General features: G+C 37.4%; 1 protein-coding gene across 2 annotated transcripts in view; it reads right to left on the bottom strand.

Annotated features, from left to right (window-relative positions):
* Positions 1-691: 691 nt before the first annotated feature.
* The window catches only part of LOC123542953 (zinc finger protein sens-like), a 50,265-nt gene continuing 34,602 nt past the window's right edge, over positions 692-16,354 (bottom strand). For both annotated transcript variants that reach the window (XM_045329005.2, XM_045329006.2), the window contains 6 exons: positions 13,458-13,608; positions 12,044-12,190; positions 9,925-10,087; positions 8,258-8,563; positions 3,551-3,650; positions 692-1,120 (listed from right to left, as the gene is read on the bottom strand). In XM_045329005.2, the coding sequence (XP_045184940.2) occupies positions 1,024-1,120; positions 3,551-3,650; positions 8,258-8,563; positions 9,925-10,087; positions 12,044-12,190; positions 13,458-13,608 (964 nt within the window). In that variant the 3' untranslated portion in view covers positions 692-1,023. The remainder of the gene's footprint in view (positions 1,121-3,550; positions 3,651-8,257; positions 8,564-9,924; positions 10,088-12,043; positions 12,191-13,457; positions 13,609-16,354) is intronic.

A 16,354-nucleotide genomic window follows, 5' to 3' on the forward strand; every position in this document is an offset into this window, starting at 1 on the left:
CTGGAGGCTCTTTTTGCAAGGTCTGAGAACTATTTTTATCTCCGTTAACTTCCGACCAAGGTTTGTCAAGATCTTTCGAAGAACTAAGATGGTTGCATTTCTCCAATTCTTTCTTTGATTTTTTCGAATTTGAAAACTTAGCACTTGTTTTACGTTTATGAAGTACGTTTTTATCAAATGACTGGTAAGAAAATTCCGCACTCTCATTTAAGTCAATTTCATCCTCAAACGAGTAAATGTCGTCTTTTTTAACAGCAGCGGTTTCTTTGTTTGAAGAACAATTATTTTTCTTTAAACCGTTTGCAACTGTAGCTTTCTGGGACCCTGTAATTTCATTTGGCAATTTTGCCTTTTTACTTTCAATTCCGAACTTTTTCTCGAAGAGTTCATCAGATTTTCTTTTCTTATCTTCTTTATAGTTTGCTGGAAGGAATTCATTTTCAAAAGTATCAACCAGTTTTAAACTGTGATTCTCAATTTTTCCACTTTTGCCAGCATCATCAGAATCCTTGATGACGATACTTCTATTATGATTTCCAAACACTGTATGTCTTCTGAAAGATTGAGTTTTATTAAGTCTATGAATAGAAGTTTCAAGAGTTGAGCCACAGTATTTTGTTTTAACGATTATATTCATTGTACCAAACAATTTCAAATTCGTTCTGGTATCTTGAAATTGAAGCATTTCATCAAGTTTTGATCAGACTTAAACACATCTAGTTCAACACCACTGGTGTTATGCGTTTTCAAATTATTTACTTTATTGATTTCAGTGCTTCCATTTTGTTGAATAGCATTATCAGAAAGTTTGTTAAAGAGCTGTACATTTTCCATTAATCCTTGTTGATTTGAGAGACTTCCGGGAGAACTATCTTCTACACTATCAATGGTATCCCAATTGAGTGATGATTTTTTATTTTCAGACATTTTCAAAGAATCATTTTCAAATGTGTTACAAGAATTTTGATTGGCCAACGAGTTTTCCAATGGCTGGTGATCTTGAAAGGTTGGAGGCGTAGCTAGTCACGGTTGAGTTGGTGCTATATTTAGCTCAATGTGTTTCTTCATATGCTGCCGCAGCAAATACTTCTGCGCAAACGGTTTCTCGCACAGCTCACACCTGAAAATATAAATCAATCAATCAATCTTTTAATCTACAGTGAAACACCGCTCGCTCGAGGTCGCAAGGGGATGAGCAAAATGCTCGAGTTATCCATGGTTTCCAGCGACCCAAACATTGACCAACATACGAAGAAAATTGAAGTTTTATTTTACCAATTGTCATAGGGACCATTTGCAGAGGCAACGGTGATGCGTAATAATAACAAACTCGTGACATTTTAAAAAAGTATTACAAACGTTATATATGATGTAATAAGTAATAACATACTTGCTTCAATCTAAAGCAAACAGTAATTGATCAATATTTGATCAATAAAACTTTTCTTTAACCTTTCATCAATAATTAATCTCATTATCAGATCAAATATACCGACAAACAAACATTTAAGATAGTCGGGGAATAGACCACACGATTCTCACGGCGTGCGAAAATTTTAAATTAACCGATACATTCTGATCGCCGAAGTGGCGGAAAATTATGACACCTCTGCTTGAGTAAGCCAGAAGCAATAAAGAGTAAATTAATACACAGGGACCAGGTGTCATGCTCGAGCAATCGAGTTATCGATGCTCGACCCAGCCATGGTAATTTCACATAGAAAATAGAAGGAAATCGGCCGGGACCACATGAATTGCTCGAGCAAGCCCGGGTGCTGGAGTCATCGATGCTCAAGCGAGTGATGTTTCACTGTAGTACCAGCAATGCTGGGAATTGCAATACTGAGTTTAACCCTTATCATGCTGGACACAATTGATTTTGCCTTTGCGACCAGTGTAGATCATGATCAGCCTGCACATCCATGCAGTCTGATCAAGATCTGCACTGTTCGCCATTCAGTCAGGAAATATCTATGAGTTCCTGCAGCAAAAAATACTGCGCGACTTGAGGAGCCCAATATTCTTCTGCTAAAGAACGAGTGCAGATTTCCCAAGCAGATAACTAAAGCTGCTTTTGAGAAAAGCGCATGTCTTCCACAACTGCATAATCATCTAGATAGTAAGTCAGTCTTTATATATGGTTTACTCACAACAAATATACCTTTGAAGAGTAAAAAGACCGATTTTGGGTATTCAATGGCCATAATTCTGAAGTGCCTGGGCAGATTTGGCTAGTTATTGAACTTGGCTGATGACTTATTGGCAAACACATTTTGTTCAAGTTTGGTGAAGATCGGATGAGAAATATTCGACTTAGAGCATGGACAAGAGTAAAAAGGCTGATTTTTGGTAATTCAAGGGCCATAATTCCAAAGTGACTGGGCCCATTTGGCTAGTTATCAATCTTGGCCGAGGTCTTATGGTTAAACACATTTTGTTCAAGTTTGGTGAAGATCGGATGAGAAATATTTGACTTAGAGTGTGGACAAGAGTAAAAAGGCCGATTTTCGGTAATTCAAGGGCCATAATGCCGAAGTGCCTGGGCCAATTTGGCTAGTTATCAAACTTGGCTGAGGTCTTATCGTCAAACACATTTTATTCAAGTTTGGTGAAGACCGGATGGGAAATGTTTGATTTAGAGTGCGGACAAGATTTGTGACAGACACACACACGCACACACACATACATACTCAGACAGGAGTAAATCAATGTCTCCCACACTACTGTGTGGTGGGTGACATAATAACCTTTTTACTACATATTTATCTACATGTATAAATATCATGTAAATATTATGAATTTATTAAATAGCCTGAATAAGACTGACAATACCGAACTAAATAAAAGAATTAACGCAACGACACACATTAAATTACGTTAAGCACCCGATATGAAATTCAGGCATCAGTGTATGGAAAAAAAAATTCATGTTTCCGGTACTATTATAACTTAATGTGGAATAGAAATGAGTATGTTATAATAATTATTTCACAGTATCATGGACCAGTGCTAAACACAAGGAATTGTCGATATGTCTCTAAACATTTCAGAGGCAGACGGCAAAATTCTTCTGTCAAATCATCAAGGAGAACATTTCCCTTCCGACAATTTGAACTGGTGACAGTCTCAACCTTCAAATTAGGAAAACCCTGTCCAACACAAGCATGCATGTAAGATATTCTGCTTTTGTGGAGATTTTTGTTTGTTTGTTCTGGGGTTTACGTCGTTTTTCAATAATATTGCCGGCAGTTAACCTAACCAGTGTTCCTGGATTCTGTACCAGTACAAATCTTTTCTCCACAAGTAACTGCCAACTTCCCCACATGAATCAGAGGTGGCGGACGAAGACATGATGTCTTCTATCAAATCGTCACAGACAACATACACTCCACTCATGACGCCGTGATACATAGTTCTGCACTCTCCCTACTGAGCTAAGCGGGTGGGCTCTCTGCTTTTGTGGAGAGACTGGGAAACAATCAGACTTTACTGTACACACCGTTAAATAAGAGAGAAGACAGGAAATATTTAACATTTGCTAATACCATACCTGAAAGGTTTCTCTCCAGTATGAACTTTTTGATGTGTTTTCAAACTACTTCTCTGGTTGAAAGATTTACCACACGTCTCACACTTGTAAGGTTTTTCACCTACAACAAACATATACGTTATAGTTTTTATATCCTTTGGCCATATACTGTGAAATCATTTAACTTAGGCCTAAAATATAATATTGTTTGTTTCCCCTCCAACAAACTACCTTCAAAAACTGCTCCTACCCAAATTATTTTATTGCAAATACGAAAGCAGTATTGTTTGATTAAGATGCGTAGATCTAATTCTAAAAGAAACTAGCCTTGTCAGTTTTGTTACTTTTAAAAGAAACTGATGATACTGTAAAAGCACAAATTTTTGCAAGGGTTTAATTTTCGCTACATTTGCGAGGCCCTACACTTCACGAAAATTAATCCTCGCGTAAATATTCACCATTAGTATAATTCAAATTCAAGTATGATACTATTTTTACAATTTCGCGAATATTAAACTTTGCGAACATACTCTACGAAATTTTGACCCAGCGATAATATGTGCTTTAACAGCACACATTACAGATGTATTACTTCAGTTTATGATTTAAATATGAAGGAGACAGAGATTAATTTTATATCACAGTTTATTTTATAAAATGAGCCGTGTCATGAGAAAACCAACATAGTGGGTTTGCGACCAGCATGGATCCAGACCAGCCTGTGCATCCACGCAGTCTGGTCAGGATCCATGCTGTTCGCTAACAGGTTCTCTAACTGCAATAGGCTTTGAAAACGAACAGCACGGATCCTGACCAGACTGCGCGGATGCTGGTCGCAAAGCCACTATGTTGATTTTTTCATGGCGTGGCTCAAATAATGTTTGTGGATTAAAAATATATGAACATATACCGGTAAGAATTTTATATAAAAGAAATATTTTCCCTACCTACCTACCCAACCTTTAAGGCATCGCCACAGTCACAACTCAGTATCAGTTCATATTTTCAGGCCGAGTATTTTTCTCTTGAAAATTGCACTAAAGCCTTAACAGCTGGTCAAATTATCATCAACATAAGAAGCATATGATGATTTATAGTACATATGCCGCTTGTAAAATATTTGAGTCTCGTTTAGACAGAAAATTTACCCCAAAATATTGAAATTTTATGTGCAGTAGAACTCCAATATAAAAGATATTACAAAGACAAAATTTAGTTAAATTCATAGTACAATATGTATACTGCAAACTCCTACGGATTTTTGTCGAAATTGTTCCTGGTTATTGCATTAGACACAAAAAGACAACCCCATGTAAATTTAATTTAAAATGTTGTTTGTACATGCATTACTGACCACAGGTAGTCAGGTAAACCTATACTAATCCCCAATGATAACAAGATTCCCGCCGAAACGCGAGGACGATTCTATTTCATGATAACCGATGAAATACCAATCCATAATCATAATGCTTACATATTACCTTCTAAGTAAATATTAGTATTTCTTTCATCTTAAATATACTATTATTATATGGAAACATAGCTCAGTCGGGTAAACTGCAGATAACAATTGAATATTATAAGTAAATCATTTTGTGGGTTCGAACCTTCGTGAGGGTTTTTTCATTTTTTGTCTTTTTCTGGTTTTTTTTCTTTTCGTTTTCATTTTTATTCCCGTATTTTTGTTTCTTTCTTTGATAGTTTGTATTTGTATGTATGCCTTAATATAAAACAATAGTATTATTATTATTTGCATGGCTTAAATGCATGCATTTAGTCAATATCATCTTTGATATAATGGTAAACTTTTCTGATCTGCCATATCGGCTTAAGATACTTCTCAGCTGTGTTGTCACAAAGTTCATGACGGAATCTAAATCTTTAAGAGAAAAAAGATTAATGTCGATGCTGAGTTTCGAACCCACACGGCAAAAGATCTATTTAACACGGACTGTATGCTTTACCACTGAGCTAATTTGCAACTGGTACAAAATCTAGACATAATTAGATTGTAACATGTTAGAAAAATGTTGAATTCCCTATGTTCCATTTTAATCTATTTATAGTCATGTTTGTAAATATCAAGTTATCGTTGGGGCATAGTACATAATCCTATAATATCACCTGTTTATATACATGTAAATTATGTGTGAACAGATAACACAAATTGGATAAATTGATGGTGTTGGGACTTTTGTGTATAATTCAGTAATCAGGTAAAATTTCAAAATAATTTCTGAAGACTTTATTCTTCACGGTCTGCTTTACAATTGGCTGTAATTATCTTTGAAATGTATTGAATATATATCGAGTTTGACTGCAGATAAAATTGCAAAATTTTGTCATAAAAAATATCGAATAAAGGCATAATACAGGTAGTGAAATGCACATCCTTTTACTTGCATATGTTCACATAGATATTTAAAACATAATTATGACAAATTTATTGACTTTATAGTTACCACTTAGTCATCTTTTATTTTTATGAAAATTTGCATGTAAAATTTTGAGTCATATGGCTGCCACTGTAGGCGATGCCTTAATGTTATGGGTTACGGGAGGGGAAACAAAGATATTTTTATGGTTGGCCTTAGTGAGCATCAAATTTCATGGTATTGGTTAAAATACTGGGTATGAATTTGGTATAAATGGGTGTTTGAATTTATGGCTTTCAAGTTTTGAAGATAAAACAAATGGGAATTTCATCTGTTTGGCAGAATTTATTTTCATGGATAGACACAAACCTGAAATCCCTAAAAATTACATCCCCAAGAATATTAATAATTTCACTGTAGGCAACTATTTTCAAACTGACGACTGTTATTTTTTCTTAACCCTAATCATGCTGGACACGACTGATTCTGCCTTTGCGACCAGTTCAGACCAAGATCAGCTTGCACATCCGTGCAGGTTGATCATGGTCTGCACTGTTCCCTATTCAGTCAGTAAATTTTCAGTGAATACCCCTTCAAATAATAAGTGGTACTGCCCGAATTGAAAGATGGATAAGTTCATTATAGAAATTTAGCATGGTAAGGGTTAAGTTTATACGTCTCTTACAGACCATTTCAGGTGCTCCTTAAAGCATAATTTCAGGCACAGATAAGCTACAAGTTTGTTTTATATGCGATTAAGTTGTAAAAGTTTATACATTTCAATATTTATATTTTCAAGGTTTGTCAAATTAAATGAGCCGTGCCATGAGAAAACCAACATAATGGGTTTGCGACCAGCATGGATCCAGACCAGGTCAGGATCCATGCTGTTCGCTAACAGTTTTTCCAATTTCAATAGGCTTTAAAAGCGAACAACATGGATCCTGACAAGACTGCGCAGATGCGCAGACTGGTCTGGATCCATGCTGGTCGCAAAGCCACTATTTTGGTTTTCCCATTGCACAGCTCAAATGTTCTTGCTGGTACAGGCTCTATGGATAGGGTAGTGTGTAGTATTTCTTTTTTTTAAAGTATTAAGTGATGGCACCATTAACCAGGGGCTTTGAACCTCTATAATGCAGCCTGTCTGGGCGTACAAAGCACTGGTATTCGGCAAAAAGCCTCATGGGGCAGGGTGTGGTCATAACTGTTTGTTTAAATAAAGTTATTATTATTATTATTATTATGTATAATAACGCCACTGAATATGTCACTGTATAGAAATAGGCATTTAATCAAATTATTCAGTTCCAGTACAATGCCCTTAATCACTTGACCACTTGTGCAAGGAGAATTTTTAACAAGTGATATATTATTGTTAATTTTGTCAGATTCACATATCCCCATGCCAGCTGTTAGGCTTTTTTGCATAAACAAGTCAATCTCTAAAATAACTACAGAAAATGAAAAAGTTGTTGTTTTACCTTACACTAACTTAATAAACTTTCAAGTTTTTAATGAAAGAAGACCAAAAATGTCCCTCTGGGCATTATTTAAGTCAAGGGCACTAAAGCAGAACTACCAACATACTTCTACCAAGCTAGATGGCTTCCTCACAAGATAGCAGAGAGACACTCAAAACACATATAGTGGTTAGCGGCATGGTGAAACTCTAAAGGCAACAAGGTTTATGAAAACAGCACAAAACAAAAATCCATATAAAAAAAGGCCATAGTGGTCCATGTCATTTTTAGGTATTTCTAGTTTTAGTTTTAGCTTTAGCGGCCACTAAATGTGGCGAAGTGCCCCAGTTTGAAATAACTTGGCAGAAGTCCTTATCGATCCTACATACCAAGCTTTTATATGTTAATATATGCAATCTCAGCATTCTTCAGCCGCAAAAGAAAATTGTTGGGTTTTTTTCGCAACAACCAGAAAATGCCGAAATCACATAAGGAGAATGCGTATTCAAATGAAAAATGAAAATTATCATCAACAAGAGACAGTACGCTTGACATTTTTCAGTGCTTGACTCTGAATAAGAGCTCTGCCAGTCAAAACTTTATAAAACTTTAACCAAAAAAATCTAAATTAAAAAGGGACATAACTCAAAAATTCATATCAAAGTTATAGGAATTCTTTTTCCTGGTGTAAACTTTGATAGTAAATAACTATTCTAAGTTTCAAGTCAGAAGCTTTGATAGTAACAGAAATATCTGACTTTATCAAAAACTTTAACCAACGGCGACACCGATGTCAGGGCGAATGCAATGGCTCCACTTTTTCTTCAAAACGTCGAGCTAAAACCTGAAACATTTAGTTAGAATTATCTACAATAAGCACCAACACCTACCAGTATGTATAAATCTGTGATGTTTAAGGTTACACTTCTCCTTGAACCCTTTCCCGCATATGTCACATTTATATGGTTTTTCTGCTGTGTGTATTTTGCGATGACGCCGCAACCTGTCGTTATGACTAAACTGTTTTCCACAAATTTCGCAGTCGTAGGTACGATCCTCCCCATCACCGCTGACACTGGTGTTGGCACCTAGACTCGAAGTTGATGACTGTCTAGCCAGAGGATCTCGTAAACTCTCGATACTGGTGGGGCGGCCTCGACTTTTCCGCCGAGATCCAGTTTTACCGGGTGACATATCTGTGGAAAGGACCATCATAAAAATTATCATAAATTTACTTCAAATCAAATTCTAAGTTTGCAGTTTCTTGTCAGAAGCAAAAGATTTGTATTTCAGGCTTTTAACAAGAGCTGTCCAGAAGACAAAGCACTTGACTGTTTGACAAATTCTAAGTCAAATGGTCATAACTTGGAAGCCCCAAGTGGTTCTGGGACGATCTGTGTATGAAAAGAATTGGAACCACCGCCTTACCCTTGCATGATCATAAGAGGCCACTAATAGGGTCTTAACACTTGGTTTTGCTGTAACTCTGTGATTCCAGCAGGTATGCAAATTTTGATTCCATACCTCGTTTTTTTTATTTCGATGTAAATAAGATGTGAAACCAAAATTTGTAGTCCTGTTTGGCACCATATAACTTAAACTGTGTTGGTGTGCCGTAAAACCCAAATAAATAAATGGAAAGAATTACATAACTGAATTATTTTATTAAAATTTAATACAAATTAAAATTTTATTATGGCAATAACAACTTGAATACGAAACTCATTCTCAAAACGGAGTCATATATGCAACTTCTCTGCCATAAAGGGAACACCATCCCCGCCCCCTAGCGGACATGTTTCTTCACAAAAAAGAATTATTTGAAGGAATTTGGTAGAGGGTTACTTAAGGTACATTGCCATGACATTATTTTGAAATCAGGCTAGCAGTTTCTGAGAAGATTTTTAAAGTTTTCCATGTAGTCATGCAGAGAAAAGTAGCCCCATCCCCTGGTGGCCATGTTTTTTAACATAACCGAAAGATCAGAGGGAATTTATGAGAGGGTCACCCGAGAATCATTTAGGTGTGATTCAGAGGAAGACTTTCAAAGTTTTCCGTACAGCCATATAGGGAAAACAAGCCCTCGCCCCTGGTGGCCATTTTTCTTTGTTGAAGCAAACTGATTTGAATGAATCCAAAAGAACATTTCTATGAAATTATTTCAAAATCAGGCCAGCAGTTTTTGAGAAGATTTTTAAAATTTTTCATTTCGGATGCAATAGCAACCTGAATTCAGCATGGATTTGAAGGCATCTGAAAGGTGACCTCCCATGGAACATTCCTGTAAAGTTTGGTTTAAATTGGAACATCATTTTATGGAGATGTTATTTAAGGCAATTGCTGATGACGCAAGGGATGGAGAGATGACAGACCAACGGATGGATGGATGGACAATAAGCATACAACAATCCCAAAGAACTCACCAGGAGCACTTCAGGTTCAGGAGAGCAAAAAAGTGTAATGAACAGAGGAACAGACAGAAAGACTGTATAACTATATCCCCCTTCCACTCTCGTTGATTTGGAAGAGGGGAATTTAAGCATGCTATCAACAATACCTGAAGTAAGTTCCATCGGTTCCTGTTGCTGTAATGCCTGTAGAGCTTCAGCATCGTAGAACCTGTGGAGTTCCGACTCGAGGTTCGAGGCTTGCAGTTTGGCTAACAACGCTGCAGCATCTATATTCCCCGCAGCTAGAGCACCCGCTGTCAAATCTTGTACCTGAAATAGAATACCGAAATTACTGAACAATTCAAATATACAGTCAAACCTGTTTCATGCAATCGGCCAAGGGAGCCACACAATCTGGTTGCTGCCTTAGACAAGTTGAACTTAGAATAGAAAGTCAATTTGGGAAGTTAGCTTTCTGCAAGTGCCTACTCCTGGTCTCCAGCTATTTCTGCTACTGTGAAATCATTAATATTCGTGGGGGACTAATTTTCGTGGATTTCGTGTTTGTGTCAAACCACGAAATTTAATCCCAACGAACAAGTACAATTCCCATTCATTTTATGCTCAAAAGTTGAAATCCACGAATTCATATCCCCAAGAAAATACAGTTTTGACCAAAACCATGAAATTTCATGCCCACGAAATTAAATGATTTTACAGTAGGTGTTCCATGATTCTGTACCAGTACTAATTTGTCCTCTGCAAGTAACAGCCAAGTTCTCCACATGAATCAGAGATGTACAACAAAATGACTCGAGACACAATGTCTTTTATCGAACTGCACAGAGAACACAAGCCTCACCCAGGGTTTGAACTCACAACCCCTTGATCAGTATATCTGCCTTTTCCTTAAACAGTTAAACAGGCAGGAAAAGTGTGACGGACAGCTGGTTTTGTAATATAGACGCAAATTAGTAAAATATTCAAAATACGACTTTTTTTTCAAACCTCTGTATTTAACATTACGTCCCATTTCTAAATGCCCAAATAATTTAATCTCCTGACTTTATAACCACACTCCTCTATTGACAAAAGAGCATTCATATGACCTGTACATGTTTTAACCTGAAATATGCCAATCTCACCACCTTACTCAAATAAATTGCAAATATTTACTCTTTTTAACGACTTTGCAAAATTGTAAACCAGAGTCTCATTTGAAGTTTAAGGCATCAGTCATCTTGACGATATGGGTGAAAATTAAACTTGTTAAACAATTATGGTGAAGTAGTAATTCATTTTGGTTGTCAAAAAATTTCATAGTTCCGACGACAGCAAGTATCATGGGAGATGTACTTGTGGATTTCATATTTAAGTAAAATAAACAAACAGTTTATTTTGAGCCGTGCCATGAGAAAACCAACATAGTGGGTTTGCGACCAGCATGGATCCAGACCAGCCTGCGCATCCGCGCAGTCTGGTCAGTATCCATGCTGTTCGCTTTCAAAGCCGTGCCATGAGAAAACCAACATAGTGGGTTTGCGACCAGCATGGATCCAGACCAGCCTGCGCATCTGCACAGTCTGGTCAGGATCCATGCTGTTCGCTTTCAAAGCCTATTGGAATTAGAGAAACTGTTAGCAAACAGCATGGATCCTGACATGACTGCGCAGATGCGCAGGCTGGTCTGGATCCATGCTGGTCGCAAACCCACTATGTTGGTTTTCTCATGGCACAGCTCATTTGTTTATCTCTCTAATTTCAAGGATTGATACATCTAAGAAATCCACAAAAATTATTATTATACCAAATTTATATAGTGCCCTTTTCATGATCAATTTCACGTTCAAAGGCGCTTTACATAGTTCAAATGCAGCCACACAGGGCACATAATTCATCCTCTACTAGTAGACACAGAGCGATCTGACCAGAGGGACAGAGTGAGACAAAGCCCCCACGACAGAGAGATCAGAAATCAGATACAGCCTAGCTCGTTGCGAATAGACTGCCTGGTTCTTTAACGTGCCCAGTGTATAGCACTGATACACGCAAGGATTGCCTGGGTTCCGGACCAGTACACCTCTAGTTGGGTGGGAAACACTGAAAAGCGTTTCTGAAAATTCCCGAGTAGCTGCCTGGGATCCAACACCCGACCTCAGGATTGGAAGGCCAGTGTGCGAACCACTGAGCTATCTGTCCACCTGTGTGCAAACCACTGAGCTATCCGTCCACAAAATTTAGTCCCCCTTGAAAATTTAACGATATCACAATAGATCTATATAATACCTGTTGTTGCACAGCATTTAGCTGATGAGCCGCTATCTGCTCCTGTATCGTTCTATCTGCTATCTCCTTCTCCTCTGACGGCTCCACTTTTAACTTCATCGCCGCGGCAACAAGGTCAGACGGTTTGATTCCACTTGATACTGGTAGCTGTGGACAGAAAAATCATGATATTCTATTACTTTGATATCAAAATTTTGTATTTCACAAATATTGTAAGCATCCCATCCAAATTTTCAATACACTGACTAGTGTGTACAAGTGCTGTTATAAAACAGTTATAAGAATAATTTCTATAAGACTTTTCAACTGAAACTTCGATACTTGTCCAGCTATCTCAATAACAAGAGTACCATCAGAAACAATCCTACATTTTACATTGATTTATCTAATGTAGAACAGGCTGAATTAGCCTCGTGTAATATAGAAAATAATTCAGATAAAGATCAAAGATGAAAGTTCTGAAAATATATTCCTCAAATCCTGAAATATCCTTTTAAAGTAGTATACTGTGAAATCATTAAATTTCGTGGTCATGAAATTTTGTGGTTTTGGTCAAAACGGCAATTTCGTCGGGATATGAATTCGTGGATTTCAACTTTTGAACATAAAATGAATGGGAATTTTACTTGTTCGCTGGGATTAAATTTCGTGGATTGACTCAACCACGAAATCCATGAAAATTAGTCCCCCACAAATATTAATGATTTCACAGTACATGCTTAGGGAAATTCTTGCGACTAAATTTTCATCTCCATGAATTCCTATCTAGCAACCTTGAAATAATAGATCTGCCTATCTTACTACCTTAAAATAGAAAACTGATCTTCCTTATTTAGTATTAAAGCTGCACGCCTCCAGACTGATATCACACTTTTCAAATTAAGAAAATGCTTTCATTAGTTAGTAATTGCAATAGAAAGACATTTAAAATGATTCTGTACATTATAGGAAGTTTTTATCTATTAAAAATAATCTTTCTGTCAATAAAATATGTAGAAATTCGCAAAAAGATTAGTCACACTATTGAAATTTGATACAAAATTTAGGAAATTTGGATGTACATTATATCATACACATTAAAATATCTACTTTACCCTTAGCCTGCTAAATTTCTAAAATGGACTGGTCCATCATTCAATTTGGGCCATACCATTTGTTATTGGAAGGGGTGTTCAATGAAAATATACTGACTGAATAGCACACAGTGCAGACCATGATCAGCCTGCACGGATGAGCAGGCTGATCTTGGTCTGCACTGGTCGCAAAGGCAGAATCACTCGCCGCCAGCAGGCTAAAGGTAAAATAATACTGGTTTATCATTTTCGACATCTAATATCAATCTCAATCAGTTTTTTAATTTTTTGAAAATTCTGATGTCCATCTGGAGGCATGTCCCTTTAAAGTAATATTCTACCTGAAGGCCTCCAGAATTCTGATCTGGTGTTTTCTGTGCTGTTGTTTTACCCATAGCGGAGAAGTGTTGAATACTGGGTAAGGTTCCCATAGCAGATTTACTCTGATAGATAGACGGGTATTGATGCTGGTGGCTATGTGCAGCTGGAATACTGTAAAATCAGAAAATTATGCAAGCCATTAGTTTTTGCAGAACTGACATTTTTAATAGTTCTAAAAAGAATTACCCGTGAAATCATTTCAATTCGCTGGCATGAAATTTCGCGCAAATGTGAAAAAGGACTGTTTCGCGCGGGCTTTAATTTGCACATTTTCAATTTAGAAATGAAAAAATAAAATTGAAAAATAATAATGGCGTGGTCTTTAATTCTAGCGCGTCCTAGCGGGAAATACGCGAAAATTCGTCCTACGCGAATAAAAAATAAAAATGATTTCACAGAAGTCCTAAATTAGCCCTAGTGCTGAAAGACGCTGACATGATGGATGTCGACGCCAGGTCAAGTAGAATAACTCTCCAATCCATATACTTTGTATAATCAAGCTAAAGGACACAGGTTTCAGAAGAATCTTAATATAAAGTTGAGACTGAAAAACCTACTACAGTCAATAATCAGATTCACGCAATGATTTATTTCCAAACATTTCGTATGCAGCAATTTCCTGCACATTTTTACAGTAAAAATAATTAATTTCTAGTTTTGATGGGAATACTTAAGTTTTCAAGGTATTTTAGTCATTAAAGCAGTTTGCTTCTTATTGCACATGTTTTGGAAACATACCAACTACCTTTCAAAAGACTTGAAAACTTCCGCTACATGAAACAATGCTGCAAATGAAGAGATGAAAATGATTTTTGCTTTGTGAGTCATCCAGGGTTTTTCATCAGGAAATTGGGAAGAGGCCCTGGACATTCCAATTGGGAAATTTATATGCGGTAAATGCTCATTTTGGGAAAAGAGCATTTTATTAAAACAGGGCCTTTCTTCTATGTAACAGAGAACACAATTTGGTGGTTTCCTAATCATAAATGAGCTCATTGCTTCCTTTTACTTTTTTTTTTACATTTCGGGAAGTTCCTCTGCCACAGTTGGGAAAAAAAAGACTTTATTTTCAATTGGGATGTGGCCGAATATCGGCCTCTGTTATATAAGGATGAAAAGCCCTGTCATCATACAGAACAACCAGCCTGGGATAATTTTGATGCAAGGTTTGTAAGTACACTACCCTTCCTATTATTCTATCAAAATCTGTCAAGATCTGTCTCAAATCAAACACAATATATTTGAGCCGCGCCATGGGAAAACCAACATAGTGGCTTTGCGACCAGCATGGATCCAGACCAGCCTGCGCATCTGCGCAGTCTGGTCAGGATCCATGCTGTTCGCTAACAGTTTCTCTAATGGCAATAGGCTTTAAAAGCGAAAAACAGCATGGATCCAGACCAGAGCGCAGATGCGCAGGCTGGTCAGGATCCATGCTGATCGCAAACCCAATATGTTGGTTTTCTGATGGCACGGCTCATTTGAACTTTTCAGGTTAACTACCCAACATTAAATAACTGAAATACTCATGAAAAACAACTCTAACCCCTTTCAACCTCCCCAAAGACAAAACAATACAAACTGTAACTAGAAAATGCTTTTGTAAAAAAGCGCATGTCTCCCCCAATGCAAAGTCCTATAGGCAAGAAGTCAATAGGGGTCAGGAGCAAAGTCAAAGACACACTGATGGTTGGCTGCAATAGGGATCATCTACTTGGCATGTCCAGTCATCCCGCTAAATTTCAACACTCTTGGCCTAGTGGTTCTCAAGTCACTGTTCAGGCTCCTGTGACCTTGACCTTTGATCAAGTGACCTCAAAATAAATAGGGGTCATCTACTCTGCATGTCCAATCATCCTATTAAGTTTCAACATGGTAGGTCAAATGGTTCTCAAGTTATTTCTAAAAAATGATTTTACATGAACAGGCCACTGTGACCTTGATCTTTAATAGACTGACCCCAAAATCAATAGGGGTCATCTACTCTGCATGTTCAATCATCCTATGAAGTTTCAACATTCTGGGTCAAGTGGTTCTCAAGTTATTGATCGGAACTGGTTATCAATGTTCAGGCCTCTGTGACCTTGACCTTTAACCGAGTGACCCCAAAAACAATAGGGGTCATTTACTCTGCATGAACAATCATCCTATGAAGTTTCAACATTCTGGGTCGAGAGGTTCTCAAGTTTTTGATTGGAAATGGTTTTCCATGTTCAGGCCCCTGTGGCCTTGACCTTTAACAGAGTCACCCTAAAATCGTTAGGGGTGATCTACTCTGCATGACCAATCATCCTATGAAGTTTCATCATTCTGGGTCAAGTGGTTCTCAAGTTACTGACCGGAAATGGTTTTCAATGTTCAGGCCCCTGTGACCTTGTCCTTTCACAGAGTGACCCCAAAATCGTTAGGGGTCATCTACTCTGCATGAGCAATCATCCTATTAAGTTTCAATATTCTGGGTCAAGTGGTTCTCAAGTTACTGACCGGAAATGGTTTTCAATGTTCAGGCCACTGTGACCTTGACCTTTAATGGAGTGACCCCAAAATCGATAGGGGCCATCTACTTTGCATGTACAATCATCCTATGAAGTTTCAACATTCTGGGTCAAGTGGTTCTCTAGTTATTGATCGGAAATGGTTTTCCATGTTCAGGCCCCTGTGACCTTGACCTTTGATGGAGTGGCCCCAAAATCAATAGGGGTCATCTACTTTTCATTACCAATCATCCTATGAAGTTTCAACATTCTGGGTCAAGTGGTTCTCTAGTTATTGATCGGAAATGGTTTTCAATGTTCAGGCCCCTGTGACCTTGACCTTTGACGGAGTGACTCCAAAATCAATAGGGGTCATATACTCT

The sequence above is a fragment of the Mercenaria mercenaria genome, chromosome 19 (genome assembly GCF_021730395.1).
Source record: "Mercenaria mercenaria strain notata chromosome 19, MADL_Memer_1, whole genome shotgun sequence".
Taxonomy (NCBI): domain Eukaryota; kingdom Metazoa; phylum Mollusca; class Bivalvia; order Venerida; family Veneridae; genus Mercenaria; species Mercenaria mercenaria.